Raw genomic sequence first — 15,366 nt, 5'->3', positions numbered from 1 at the left:
CATCTTCATTGTTTTTTATTCTTTTTTCTTTCTGTTGTTCTGTTTGGGTGATCCCTGCTAACTGGTCTTCTAAGTCACTGATTCGATCCTCTGCTTCATCTAACCTGGTGTTAATTCCTTCAAGTGAGTTCTTTATTTCGGTAATTGTGTTCTTTAGTTCTAACTGGTAGTTCATTATGATTTCCACATCCTTCTTTGTGTCATCTCTAAGCACTTAAACATTCTTATCATCAGTGTTCTGAACTCTGTCTCTGATAGGTTGGTTACCTCTGTTTCATTTGGTTCCATTTCTGGAGGTTTCTTCTGTTCTTTTATTTGGGACTTGTTTCTTTGTTTCCCCATTCTGGCTGACTCTCTGTGTTTGCTTCGATGTACTAGGTAGTTCCCCTAGAGTTCTTAGTTCTTGCTGGGTTATCTTATGTAGTATGTGTCCTTTATATTTGACTTGCACTACTTCGTCCTTCTCCTCTGCGTGTGCTCCAAAGGTGACTCTTGTGTTGTGTACATTGTTAAAGAAGATCTTTAATTGTTTTTCACTTGGAGTAGGTGGGGTTAACTCCTAGGCTGACTAGTTGTGAGACTTGGCTCTGCCCACCGCAGGGTGTACTGCTGCGTGAGGGTTGACCACTTAAATGTGGTTTGGCCTCTATGGGCTCTTGTGCCTGCAGAGTTCCCTCTGGGTGTGTCACTTGTAGGTCAAACCGAGTAGTGCTCTGGTTTCGTCTGGAGTTGGCCTCTGGGTGTGTTGGATCTTGTGCCTCTTAAGCTGGGCCCTGCAAGTAATCCTTGAACGAGTCTCTTAGCTGTTCTGCGTGATGAGCAGAGAGTCCTTTAATGGGTTATATGTCCTGTTTGTGCTAAGTCCTTTAAATCTTTATTGGTCCAGCCAGCCAGGGAACTTTGAAGGAGGGGGTGGGGTGGGGAAGGAAGCCATGAAAAGACAAGTGAAGACCGAGGGGGAGGTTGCAGTTTCCTAAGCAGTTAGCTCTCAAATCTTCCTGCCCAGCCTCAAACCGTCTCCTCCGACTTCTCAGGACTGATCCTGAAGTGGAACCCATGCCCAACCACAGATTCAGCCCCATGTCTGAGGAGGAACCATGCTGCAACCTCTCCAAGAAAGCCAAGATCTTTCTCGCCATCCTCTGTGTCCTGGTTGTGTTGGCGACCATCGCAGTGGTGGTGGGTGTCCTGTGGGGTCGCCTGGTGCCCAAGCTCAAGGAGTGGGACGGGAATGGCACCACACTGAATTTTCCCGAGATTGTCCTGGGGCGATGTTATACCTACACTAAAGTCCTGCGGCCTGAGCTGAGGTGAGTTGGCGCCTCTGGTGCACGGCTGGGGCATCGTGCGGTACTTACTGCGGGCGGCAGGGGGCAAAGCAGGGCATAGCAGGGCACTAGGCGGAGGAGCTGTGTGGATTGCCTGAAACAAAGCATCTTCTGTCTGGGTCAAATGAGAGCCCGCTGGACAGTGCTGAGGTCGGAGTCCCCGGCTTAAGATTCCACGCGCCTCTCACAGGAGCCCCTGGAAGTGGCACCGGGCGTGCGGAGCAGAATGCGCTGCTCTCAGGCCTGGCCCCTCCAGCTGAGAACACTTGGCAGAGCTGCCCGCCCTTCCGGCAAGCCCGCCCTTGGGCTGACCTGGGCAGCCCAGAGCCGCAGCCCACCTCCAAGCTTACCACCTGGCTGCAGCGACCTATAACATCTGCAGGCGCGGATCTGGCAGTGGCGGTTGGGGGGCAGCGAGGGATGGGGTAGGTGTTGGGGGCATTTTCTACTTTGCATGGGGTTTCCTTTCGCCGCGTGTAACCCGAAAATGCCCTGTGGGTTACGGACAACACCGGCTGAAGTGGCTTGCGGAGCCTGAGGTGGCGGGATGGTGTCAGAAGGGCCAGACCTCTGAAATGAGTTTCATTCATTAATAGAAAACAGCTCTCTGAGTCCTCTTGCGTGTGTGACACGAATGACTAGGGAACTCACTGACAAAACAAAACAATAACAACTTTAAACCTTGAGATACAGCTTATCTGGTAAGGTGCATCAGCTCGATGAATCTGGGCACCCCCTGGAAACACCACCCACATCGGGCTATGGGACCTTTCCAGAAGGTTCCCCGAGCCCCCTCCCAGCTAGTTACTAATCTGTCCCCACACTGAACCGCTTTCTTCAGTGCTATTCCCAGGGTTTCATTTCACCAGGAGAACTCATTTTGAAGTTGTACACGAAGTGGAACAGGCTGGGAAGTAAAAAGCTGCTTCTCAGGCTGCCTAAAGGGGCAGGGGAGCTGCGATTTCCTGCGGTGGGTGGAGGTTGCACAACTCGGCCTCCATGACCCCTGCAGTCCTGGTCACCGAGCTTTTAGTTGCCTCGGAGCTCAAGAATTGGGGTCTATCTAATCCCCTCACTTTCCCCCTTATCCTCACCCCCCCTCCAGTCTAGCAACCCTGTTTTTCCTCTATGTCTGAGACTGTTTCTGATTAGTTTGCGGTTATAAAATAAATAAATAAATAAATAAAGTTTGAAAACAACGAAAAAAAGAGTTGGGTTCTAAGGCAGATACCAGAGGTCTACATGGCAAATCGCTCAAGTCCAGAGATTGCCAGGGTCCCTTAAGTTTTGTTTACAAGTAATTAACTTGATAGTTTACAGGTAAACTAGAAGTGGTAGCGTTCCTTCAAGTTGTTGCACTTAGTACCAATTAAATCAAGGGATATTCCATCTGAATTAGTACGGATAAGTGTGATCTTTTATTTTCACCTTAATTTAACAGTTTCAAATATTTGCTGTTCAGTCATGTTTGGTATGGTCACGCTATGGTTGGATTACCACATCCTATTGGTTAGATGAGCTCATCCATACAGCAAGTAGGATGTACCATAGACACCACGTGCTTTTTAATGGTTGTCAGGATGGCTTCTCAGCGGGAAACACACAGGTTTGTATACGTATGTATATATACATATGTTCAACATATGCATATGTGTGCGTGTACACATTTAAAATATTAGCAGGGGAAAGCTTCTGTTAATATTTTTTGAACATCCAGATTTCTGACATGCACATGCACAGTTTATATAAATGGGCTAGTAATTAACATGGTACTTAGTATGTGCCAGGCACTTAAAAAAATCAAATCATTTAGTCCCTTAACAAGGGGAGAATTATGCATATTTTAAATTTTGATAACTATTTCTAAATTCCTTTCAAAAATAACGGTAGCATTTTATACTCCCATCACCATTTATCAGAGGGCACGCTTTCCCACAGTCCCTTCATTGCTGAATAGTATCAACTGTTTATGAGAAAAAAATAACACCTAATTGTTCCCTGGTTATTAGTGAGTCTTAGCATGTTCTATACATTTATTGGTCATTTATATTTTGTTCTGTGAATTTTCTGTTCAGATCCTTGCAAACTTCTGCTGAGTTGCTTGTTTATTTCTTTTTATGGTAGTTATTTATATATTGTACGTACATTATATATATAGTGATATAATGTTTTCTTTCTCTCTGCCAGCCGTCCTTGTATCTAATTTCTGTTGGCTCCCCAGGGACTTTAACCTCAAGGTCATAACTGATTAATAATTTCCTCCTTCTTTCTATGTTGTTGAAAGTTTGGCACACTGGCTATTTTCCTTGTAGTCATACCCTCTTAACATCAACAATCTTTCCTCTGATGAATTCTAAAATCGTTCCTGTGATCCTCTTCTCACATACATATGTTGCCAGGTTAGTGTCTCCTGCCTTGTTCTTTTAATTGGGTCAAAGCAGCAATTTATGTCAACTATTTAACCTGGTGTTTCTGTTTTGACCCAATTCTTTTAACCTCTGCAGGTCTTTATTAAAATAGGTAATAAAATATAAAAATGTGATATGTAATACTAAGCAAAAGAAAACCAGCATAAAAATTATGCATGTAATAATTGTAACTATGTATAGTGAAACTGAATGTAAAGAAAAAAGATAGCAAAATATGGCACTGCATGGTTAATGATAGAATTATTGTAGGCTTCTTTCCTTGTTATTGTTCAGTTTCAAATGATCTGTAATTGGCATTTTGCTTATCAGTACTACATAATAAACCACCCCAAAACTTAGTGGCTCAAAACGGAAACCATTTTATTATAATGTTATACATGACTGTGGATTGATTGGGCTTAGCTAGTCGGTTCTTCTGCTTCTTGTGATCATGACTAGGGCTGAAATCATCTGGGCCCTCAATTAAGCTGGAATATCCAAAATAGGTCTGATATCAGTCACATGAATGGCAGCTTGGAGGGGTCAGTGGAAAGGCTGGTGTCACCTGGGATGCTGGAAAGACTGGGTCTCTCTCTTTCTCCGTGATGTCTTAGTGCCTTACAGTCACACCCCTGAAATCTTGACTCTGTGAACATGTTTTATTGTCAGTACCCTGGATGTGATCATCACCTTGAGGCCATTTCTTACTTTGACATTCTTTTACCAGGAAAGATGGGGAATGACAAACAGTTTTATTCTCAAACCCAGCAATACCTCACTTGGAAATATCTGACTTAAATATTCTTCTTAAACATGAGCAGCTCTCCTTCTTTTTCTTCCTCTTCTAGTTCTTTTTCCCCCCTTCTTTCTGTACCTTATGGTACACAGCTAAAACAAATGACTTGGCACTTCCAATATTCTGCCTGGAAATCCCTTTAGCCATATATATAAGTTGTTTGGTATATTCCTGTTAGCTCCATTAGTGCAGGTGACACATTACTAAACTTTCCACCATTATATAATGTGGGTCACCTTTTTCATAGCCTCCAATAACAATTTCCTCTCTGTCCATCCAGCCTTCATGAATAGTGTCCTTGAGACCTTACTTACTTATGGCTGCTCTCCAGGGCTAATGCCACATTGTAGTAGTAGGGTCGCCCAGAATGAGAATGAAAGAGAGAGAGAGAGAGAGAGAGAGAGAGAGAGAGAGAGAGAGAGAGAGAGATTTTAAGGAATTGGATCACTTGGATCACGTGATTGTGGAGGCTGATGAGTCCAAAATCTGCAGGGTAGGCAATCAGGCTGGAGACCCAGGGAAAAGCTGATGTTACAGCTCAAGTCTGAAGGCAGTCTGCTTGCAGAATTCCTTTTTCTTCAGGGGATGTTGGCCTCCAGCTGACTGAATGAGGCCCATCCACATTATGGAGAGTAATCTGCTTTAGTCAAAGTCTACTGACTTAAATGTGACGCTCATCTAAAAAATACCTTCACAGCGATATCCAGATGCATTTGACCAAATATCCAACACATGGGTACCATGACCTAGGAAGTTGACACATAAAATGAACCAACATGTACATTTTTAGGTTTCTGTAACACAGAACCTCACTTCCAGCTACCACTTCCTGTTGTGGTTGCATTGTTGCATTATTAGCTACCCTGAAATGTAGTGACTTAAACCAGCAACCATTTATTATCTGTCATGATTCTGTGGGTTAACATGTTGCATACAGCAGGGTTTAAATCCCTCATACCCCTCTGTTCCGGCAGGTTTTTAAAAGAAACTACTTTAAAATGCACTCTTCTCTTTAAAGCGTAAATACTTCTATGTCATTTATTATTTTTCTATGGAATTTTTTAGGATTTACTCACCTATGATGTTAGTAATCCCTCCTGGTGTGATACTGCCGAAAGCAGCTTCCTTTGTGCAGTGGGACAATATGTATTTCATGAGGTATCACCGAAGAGTTAAATAAAATAATTCGGTGTTTTTCCAAAAATAACATAATTCAAAATCGCCTAAGGGATACTAAGGTTCCAAATGTTATAAACAAATCACTACAGTTCTGGAAAACTCTGTTTATTCATACATCCACTGTTGTGAATGTAACATGTGAAGTGACTCATGGGTGAAAAAATGTATCCTATTCAAAATCACTATTTTTTTAGAAAAAAAAAATAATACGAATTCTAAAAAGTGTACATATGATGCAGACTTTATTCATTAACGACATTGGCCCATTAGATATTAACGAAACACAAATAATTCGATAAAATATGCAAAGTAAAAAGAGTCAACAGTAAAAACGAGAATTCTCGTTATCTGTCCTTAACACATGGCTCAGAAAAAAACGAAGATTCTCGTGATCCGTACGCAACGTGTTAATAGGGATCAGCTGGATGGTCAGCTTCACACAATATGAGCTGCAGCTGTGGTCATCTGGGGGACTGACTTGGCTGGAATATCCAAACTGTTGTACATCCATGATGGGGCCATGGTGCCTGGGCTCAGCCAGGGTGGTTGGACCTCTCTTTCTCTTTGTATCATCTCAGGGGCTCTCCTTCCACTGTGGCCTCTCCACATGATGTCTCCATTGTGTAGCTGCATTTCTCAGAGTTCTCAGACTCTTAAACATGGAGCCTGGCAGGGCTTCTTAAAGGTTTAGACCCATAACTGGCACAGCATCACTTCTACCGCATTCCATTGGTTAAAACAGTCACCAGTTCAGCCCAGATTCCAAAGGCAGGGAAACAAGCACCACCCCCGAATGGAAGGAGCAACCTACATTTTGTGGACAGCTTTAACCCTTCATATATCTTCATGTATATTTTGATTTTCATTTCCTTCTTGTCTTTTTTTTTCTGTTAACATCTATTGCTCTTTCTATTTTGTTATCTTTTATTAACCAGATTAAACAGTGACAAAAAATCTAATATATGCCTCCTAGAATGTAAGCTCCTTGAGTCGAGGGATGTTTTGTCTCGTGATATATCTTGAGGACCTAAAATAGTGCATGGAATATAATAAGCAGAAATATTTAGTTGAGTTCAAGGAATGGTATACAAGCTAGTGTATTGTAAATAATAGAAATAAACAAAGGCAGAATTAATATATCTCCTCAGTGAATTTTGCAATACCATCAGTTTCTATTTTGGGCATATGGATTGTTTGTTCTTTTGTGTTAATAGCTTCTGGGTATTTCTTTGTCGGTCGTAGGACTTTATCTTCTTTACCTGTTCTTTTTCCTTGGTTTTCCTTTTCCAGAATCTCTTAATCCCACAGAACTTCCTGTCTGCCAGCCTTTTAGTATTGAAACTTGTCTCTGGTTATCAAGCTGGGTCTTTTTTGAATTGAAACGGGAACATTAAGTGAGAAAATTCCTGAACAGATCATACCTGGCTATCCCACCTCAAGGTTCACCCACAGGAACTTCCTTGTGACCAAGATGGCCCTGGGCATATGCAACCCAAGAAACATGTGGCCAAGACCCACCAAAGTGTTAGCGAATTGTTAGTACTGACAATGGGACATGTTGATACTGTGGGAGAGAACCGAGACTTAGTCAGGACCCAGGGAAGGTGGAAGGGTGGGGCAGAGTCTGCAGGAAGAAATGGAGAGCCAGCACCCAGTGTAATGTGGGCCGTTAGGGAGGCACCTAGATGGTGTGGCTTCCATTCCACGAATCTTCTCAGCTTTAGGGAAACCAGCCCTCCCCATGAATTGCAGGCATCCATGACAGCTGCTGGCTGTCCAGGGATGGGATCAGACCCTTCTACAACAGCTCTCTGCATCCCTCCCCCAAGACAAGCTAGGGTCCTGGAGAACAGGGACTGATTTATTCGCCTCTGTGTCCCCTTTTGTTTGACACATTGCTCATCACATTGTAGTCTTAATAGATGCCTGCTCAGTTGAACTCAAATCCACATCATGCTGGTCCCAACATACGTGTTAATCCGAGAAAATATTTCATCCCTCTTACCCTGCTTCTCATGATCATTTCTATGCCCACACTGACTGTCTTTTCTGATTGCTTTATCTTCATTTCACAACTTCCTTCCATTTCTATTTCCTCTTTAAAATTTATAAGAAGATTTATTCGGGCCAATTCCTCATTTTTACTTCCCTGTGCCTCTCATTTTCATGACTTTAGTATTTTACTAACTTCTAACTCAATACAATTTATTAGTACAAAATGTAAAAAATAGCAAACACTTACTGAAAAGCTATTGAGTGCATGGTGCTGGGGCTGGTCATGGGGGGTTCAGAGAGGAAGAAAACACAGGTGTTGCTCTCCAGGGTCTTGCAGGGAAGGTGGGGGGAGGACTGGCCTGGAAGCAGAGTACTGCAGGACAGCGTGGTCTGTGACAGGTTTGTACATGGATGAAAGGGGGTCCTGAGAAGGTGGGGCTTCTGTGCTGTCAGCCCTTTGCTAGATTCTGCTAGGGTGAGTCAGATGTACTCAGGTACCTTTCAAACCAGAAAATATGTGAACTGCTATGAGCCAAGTGCCAGCACAATGCCACAGCGATTCAGAAATGAGCATCACCAGCTTAGGGCAGAGTCAGGAAGGACTTTATGAAAGCAGAAGCATGTGAGGTTCTTCCTTTTAGAGTAGAATTTCAAGCAAGAGGTCTGTTTCTGAAGAGTGTGTGTTACCTTGTTGCATGAAGCCCGGGAGACACATAAGATGCTATTGTTGGGGGAAGACCGGAGACTTGATGGACCAAAACTCTTTAAAGGTTGTGGGACCTTGGGAAGATCCCACCGGAGGGAGGTCGCCCACTGGAACCTTTGTTGGCCCGTTCACAGCCTGGACTTTCCCAGCACACGAAGGACGTGAGGATGACTGTACTTGCACAGGACAGAATGCCAGCATTGTTTCCGTGTTGAGAGATGGAATGTCCAGCTCCTTGATGTCAATTCCCAGTTAGACCCTGAAATTCATTAGCGCATCACAAGGCCTTGTGCTCACCTATGTATCCTCAATGCTCAGGTCACCTGCCTTCCTTCGAGCCCACCTGTCATTCTGGGATTCTAAGACGGAGACCTGTGTCCACAGAGTCTTAGATGCACCTGACTGAATGGGGAAGGTGAAACAGGGCAAGTGAAACAGGACTCTAAGATGTGCAGCTGTGGTTACAAACAGGGAAGTCAGCCCTACGCGAGTTATCTGTAGAAGGAAGTGTGGAGTGGAATGTATGTGCAAAGCAACTGAGTTTGGGGCCTGTGGGACTTGGGGTGCTACCAGGACATGTGGGAGAATGTAGCTCTGGGGATAGAATCTTTTAGATGGAGGGCTAGTAGGAGGGCCCAGCAGGGAGCACATTAAATGGCTGAATGAGCGATGGCGGAGATGAGAGGAAAAGCAGGAGAGATGCTGCTTCTGTGCTCCTTGGCTTAGCGTTTTGCTTCAGGTGTTTTTACTAGAAAGGTCAGTGGTGCTCCCTGCTGAAGTTGGCCCCCACTCCTTGCTCTGGTATCATTATTAATAGCTGAAGGAAGTGGTGAGTTTCCCCCGACCCCTGAGAAAACTTTTGTTCTTTATCAAAAATGAGCACTCGTGGCTTCTCTGCTTCCTCCTTTCCTCTTTGGGAGAAAACCCTTGGAAAACATACTGGCAAAGTTCATTGAGAAAGTTTGAAGGGAGAAATTGTTGTGGGTTGTCTACAATGTGTAGGCACTTTATAGAGTTGGTTATTTTTAAACTTTTTCAAGTTCCTGTCAGGAAAGTCTCAGGATCCACATGGGTGGAAAATGGAGGCTGAGAGAGGTTTAAAGACTTGGCTATATTTATAGTTAATTAGAGCTGGTGAGGTATTCTCTGGGGCCCGTGCAGAAGGAAAATGCAGAGCTCACTGTTCAAAAAGCAGGAGAATGCTTTCCCTTCCTTCTGAGGTCTTTTGCTCCACCTGCCAGGTGTTTTTACTTCCTATTTAATGTTGAGTTCCCTCGGTCACAGGGACAGAGCAGACCCTGACAGGCACCTGGGTCTGCACCTCACAGCTTGGCACATGGGGAACGTGTGCCTGTCCCAGACCCTCCTTCACCCAGGCTCCTGCTGGTGGCAGAGGGTGGCAGATGTCATTAGGTGGCCAAGAACCTTTCCCAGGAAAGTGGGACCATGTGTGAGCCAAGGTTTCAAGCCCTTGGTGCACACTCCCATTGGATATTTCTGACAAAGCACAAAAGCAAAGATAAAATTACTAAGAATTTCCAACCAGCAACTGTTGAGCATTAAACGCCAAGCACGAGACCTGTCTGAGCCCAGGGCCTGTGTGACTACATGAGCCATATGTCCATGATGTCAGTCTTATCGTTAGCTCATGGCAGAGTGGGGATTGGAACTCGTCTCGTTCTATCCTTGTACACATCAGACCCATTAGGCCGATGAGAGAACTAAGGCTTGGAGTGATTTCCCAAGGTCCAGAGCTGGTAAGTGGTAGGGCAGGTTTTCTAACTGACTGCACAGCCTGAGTCATCGCATCATATGGCTTTCAAAAGAGTAGGCTCTATGCAGCTCCTAAAGCCTGGGGCAACCCATTCCAACATCCTAGCATTTCCAGAGGGAGGCATCTGGTACTTTTTGTGTCCATCTCAGTGGTGAGTTTGGAGGCTGCATTGCGGGGTCACTGGGCTCCTTTTAGGGAAGCAAGGTTCCGAGAGTTCAGTGCTTTGTCTTAGTTCTCAGGGAAATATTAGAAATCTCTGCAGGTAAAGTTAAGAGTGTGACTTTTATGCAGAATCAGCACATCAAAGATTTATGAGTCAATAAATGATAAAGTCAGTTCAAAGAACATTTGGAGGTGCTGAGTATTTATAAGTATTTAAAAAGGAATATTAGAATTATGTTGATAGGTTAAAGATAAAACTGGCTAATGTTTTACAAGGCCATAAAAAGCCACAACATTTTGGGATGTCTTTCTATCAGACGGAAATTATTTGTATCTCTAACAGACAAGATCTACAAGTTACCATCCAACTAAGGTTTGCCGTAAGTAGCAAAGACAAAGAAAGATACAATCTACTAAGTAATTAATTCTTGGATAAACTAGTCCAATAATGCCCCAGTATGCCATTAAAGGATGTGCTGCCCACTTTTTCACCTTATTTCCAAGTTTTAAATATTTGTGGAACCCATTTGTTCAGTAATTATTATCGAGCTCCTGTCATGTCCCACAAACTCTTCTAGATCTTGGGGATACAGTAGTGAACAATATAGACTAAATTCTTGCTCAGGTGTAACTGATATTCTAGTTGGGGGTGGGGCACAGCAGTAAAGGAAGCAGGAAAATGTAGTCTGGCAGTTGGTGGAAAGTGCTGACAAGAATGCTGGTGGGGGAGAGTGTTTCCAGTTTTAAGTATCGTAATAAAATAAGGAAGACTTCACTGAAAGCTGAAAGAAGAGGGAGAGCAAAACCTAGAAAAGTCAAAATTTTCTGTTATGGAAAATTTAAAACATGTAAGACTAAAATATAAAATAATAATCAATCCCCATTTACCTATTTACCAATTTACCGATAACCCAGCATTCTGCTATCCTTATTTCATATGTCTCCTCACTTTTTCTTAAAGTACTTTAAAGCAAATTTCAGACTTCATATCATTTTGTCTGTACATACTTTATATCTCTAACAACAACAAAAAGATTATAAACATAGCTAAAATACCATTATCATGCTTAACAGAATTAAGAGTAATCCTTTAATATTGTCCAATATCCACCCTGTATTCAGTTTTTCATGATTTTCTTAAAAATAGGGGAAGGAAAGAAGTGTGGGAGGGATTTAGAGGCTCTTGTAGGAATTCAGATGAGAGCTGATTGTGATTTGGATAATGATGGTGCTGCTGAGAGGTGGATGGGTTCCGGATACACTTTGCAATTAGATCCCATATCATTTGTTCTGGACTTGTAAATAGGATGTGGAAGAAATAGAAGAAACAATGACTCCAAGGTTTGGGGGCTCAGTTAGCTACTGGAAAAGTGCATTGCCATTTATGAACAAGGGAAAGACCGGGGTGAAGCAAGTTGGGAAATAAATTAATAGTTTGGTTTCGTTTGTATCAGTTTTGCAATGTCCACTGCCTGCCAGTTGGGGATGTTGAACAGGAAGTTGGGTCATGTGAGTCTCGAGTTCTAGGGAGAGAACTGGGCTGGAGACAAAAACGTGGAGTCCACAGTGTGTAGAAATGCAAGGGAAGGTGTTTTAGAGGGAAAAGGATAATCAGCTCTTTCAAGTGATTTCAACTAGTCAAGGAAGATGAAGACTGAAAGTTGACCAAGGGATGGATGTCTCTGACAACATAAGCCTGGGAGGAGGGGTAGCAATGAAAGGCTGTGCAAAATAGATTCAAGGAAAAAAAAATAGGAAAAGAGGAATTGGAGACTGTGTACATAGACAACTCGTACAAAGGGTTTTGCTGGAAAGGAGAACAGAAATGGGATAGTGGCTGGTTGGATAAGGAGGGGTTCAAGATGGAAGAAACCGGGGCTTGTTTGAGAGGCAGTTTCTTTAAAGTTGGCTGAGGAGTCATCTAAATAAAGAATACCTCTAGATTTCTACAATTTCCTATTCTCTTTCACAATTGGTTTACCAATATCAGATTCAGTAACACTTTTTAACTAACTCACCTGTGGTCAATTTTACAAGACATTCAACTTAGTGAAACTGGTTTTTCTTTTTCCACTTATCTAATTTATTTTTGTACAATTAAATTATATAATTTTAAAAACAAGCATAAGCATATTTATAAATAGGTAAATAACAACCAAGTTAGCAGAAACGAAACTTCTTGGGTTGCTAGAGAGTAGCCTGTTAATTATGTAGAAGACAGGCAAACGTACCGAGAGACTGGGAATGTTGGTTTATATAGTAAGTCAGTTAAATAGGGGCCAGTTAAGAGATTTTTACAATACGTGAATTTAGAGGTGCTCAGGAATTTTTTTTTCTTGACATTAAAGGAACTCTTTAGAAACATCAGAACTTTTCGAGATAAAGTTTTCTTTAAATAAAGGATGGTAGAAAGAATGGATACAGGGTGATGAGAACAAAACAGGAAACTGAATAATAAATGAAATCTAGAATTGATTTTGTGTGTGTGTGTGTGTGTGTGTGTGTGTTTCAAAGACTAAGGGATTGGAAAAGAAGTAGTGATTATATTCACAAATTTTTGTAGCTGATCTGAGTGGCAAATAGGGGATTATCTTTTTCAACAAAATATCACTGGTAAATATCCACTCTGGAACAAGGGATAATGAGAATCTTGTTTTTGAAGATAAAAATAAAAGTGAAAACTGAGGACATAAATTTGAAGTAGAAATGGAGCAAGAGAACAGCATTCTTTTTCCTCTCAATGACTTCCATTTTTTTCTAATTATAAAAGTAAAACATGCCCATGTAGAATACTGGGAAAAAACACAGAAACATAGAAAAGAATACAAAATCACTTACCACTAAAGTGGAATTCTAAATAGTGGGGAATGTCACAATTAAAAAATAAAATAAGGAGATCTACAAAAGGAAGATATATACCCACTCAAAGTGCTGGCCTCAGTATAAATAGTTTTCTAGAGAGAATTCAAATTTCTTCTATAATCTGACCTTTAAAAAAATTGCTAAATTCAGTTTTCCATTTCCTAATAGAATGTATCAAACATGATACATCCACATGGTAGAAAGCACCACATCTTTGGTGTTTGGATATTTTGAAGCAGTTAGTAAAGCTTTTGAAGGGACATTAGAAATTCCCCCAAGGCATATTTTACTTGGCTGTGATCTGTATTTACCTAGATATTGCCCAAATGTTTCTTTTCTCTGGTTATGATTATCAAGCATATATAAAGTCATTTCTATCTTTGACACCTCATAGTTTCAATATTATGAAATTCGTTCCTTCATTATCTTGGTTTCTAGGAGTAAGAGTTTATTTATGCATTAATTTATCTAAAGTCGTGTCAGTGTTGGCAGTAATTAAATTTCCTTGGGGATTCCTCAAGAGCAAAGAAAGACTGAAAAGATGCAATTGAAACTGAGAGAGATTTAAAACTCCAAAGGAATGTTTGAGGCTTAAAGACCAGTTGATCAATTGATCACATTTTGGGAACCTGCTGTCATGTTTTAATACTTCTGAGTAAAATTTTTGAAAGGTGCTTTTGATCCCCAGGATATGAACATGTCCATTTCCAGCTGAGAACTGTACTTTTGTTTTCACCAGGTCTAGTTGTCCTCATTCTTTCCAGTCAAGGGACCTTTTTTTACTTATTCCCCAGTGAATATATCCTCTCATTTTTTCTTTTTAAAATTAAAAATGTCCAGTTATGAAAATGTTAAACATGCTGAAATGCCCATGGGATAATATTACAAATATCTATTTTTTCATTAGGCAATGGTAATAGATAATACAGTTTTGCTATATTTGCTTTCTATCCTTTTTCTAGTTTTTCAAGAAATAACATGTTACAGAAAAAAATAAAAAATATAACACCTTTTATTCCCAATTTCCTTTTCTTCTTTCTCAGAGGCAAATAATGCTATTTGGTCCTTCTGTATCTTTCTAGAAATTTTCTCTGAATATATAAGCATATATTCATATGTATTTTTTCCACATAGATCCTCTCTTCTATGTTCCCCCCCCCCCAACAATGTATCGGGATTAATCAGTGTAGTTCTTCTGACAGTTACATAGTATTCCATTTTATGGATTTACCATATTCTAGATTTGTATTGGTGGACATTTAGATAGAATCCTATAAGGGAATCATGAAGAAAAGGATATATCATTTTTAATTTTGTAAACATCGCCAAATTTCTCTTTCTGAGGAAATTCTCTTGAGGCAACAAGAGTTTCTATTTCCCAATACCTTCAAAACATACGTTGTTTTCAATTTTTTCAGGTTTTCTGACTTTTTGATTTTTATCAATCTGATAGGGAGGATGTTAATGCAGTTTAATTTTAATTTGTCTTCATTTTGTGTTTTTGCCCTTTGGAATAAACTTTGTTTTTGCCACTTACCAGTATAGTTTGGTGATTTAAATTACATTGTTCTAGAGATTCATCCATGTTGATATATAATCTCTAGTGCATTAATTTTAACTGTTGTGTAGCATCCTATGGAATGACCACATCCTACATTTATTAGTCTATTCCCTTATTCTCAGTCTTTGCTGGCATTAACAAGGCGAGGAACATGTATGTCTACTTGTGCATATGATTTCTTTTCTAAGGTATTTAGTTAAAGATAGAATTAAAAGTCATGGAGTAAGCTATCTGCACGTTTACTGGGTGTATTAGTTTGCTACGGCTGCCATAACAAAGCTGAAAAAGTAGAAATTTATTGTCTCACAATTCTGGAGAGCAGAACTCTGGAATCAAGGTGTCAGAGGATTGGTTCTTTCTGAGGGCTGTGAGGAAGAATCTGTTCCATGCCTCTTTCCTAGCTCCTGGAAGCCTCCGGCATTCCTTGCCTTCCTTCTACAAGTGTCTGTCTCTGTGTCAAAATTTCCCTGTTTATATGTACCCGAGCCCTAGTCATATTAGATTAGAGCCCACCCTTATCCTCACCTTAACTGGGTCATCTGCAAAGATCTTATCCCAAATAAGGTCACATTCTGAGGTACTGGGGTTGGGATTT

At 41.2% G+C, this 15,366-nt stretch overlaps 1 protein-coding gene across 1 annotated transcript in view; it reads left to right on the top strand.

Annotated features, from left to right (window-relative positions):
- The first annotated feature begins 953 nt into the window (after positions 1-953).
- The window catches only part of LOC148759330 (ADP-ribosyl cyclase/cyclic ADP-ribose hydrolase 1-like), a 38,021-nt gene continuing 23,608 nt past the window's right edge, over positions 954-15,366 (top strand). The window contains exon 1 of the mRNA XM_088792774.1: positions 954-1,310. Within this exon, the coding sequence (XP_088648900.1) occupies positions 1,057-1,310 (254 nt within the window). The 5' untranslated portion in view covers positions 954-1,056. The remainder of the gene's footprint in view (positions 1,311-15,366) is intronic.

Source organism: Rhinolophus sinicus, chromosome 1 (assembly GCF_057876585.1).
Source record: "Rhinolophus sinicus isolate RSI-liver-muscle chromosome 1, RSI-T2T, whole genome shotgun sequence".
NCBI lineage: Eukaryota > Metazoa > Chordata > Mammalia > Chiroptera > Rhinolophidae > Rhinolophus > Rhinolophus sinicus.
This window is presented reverse-complemented; position numbering and strand designations above follow the sequence as displayed.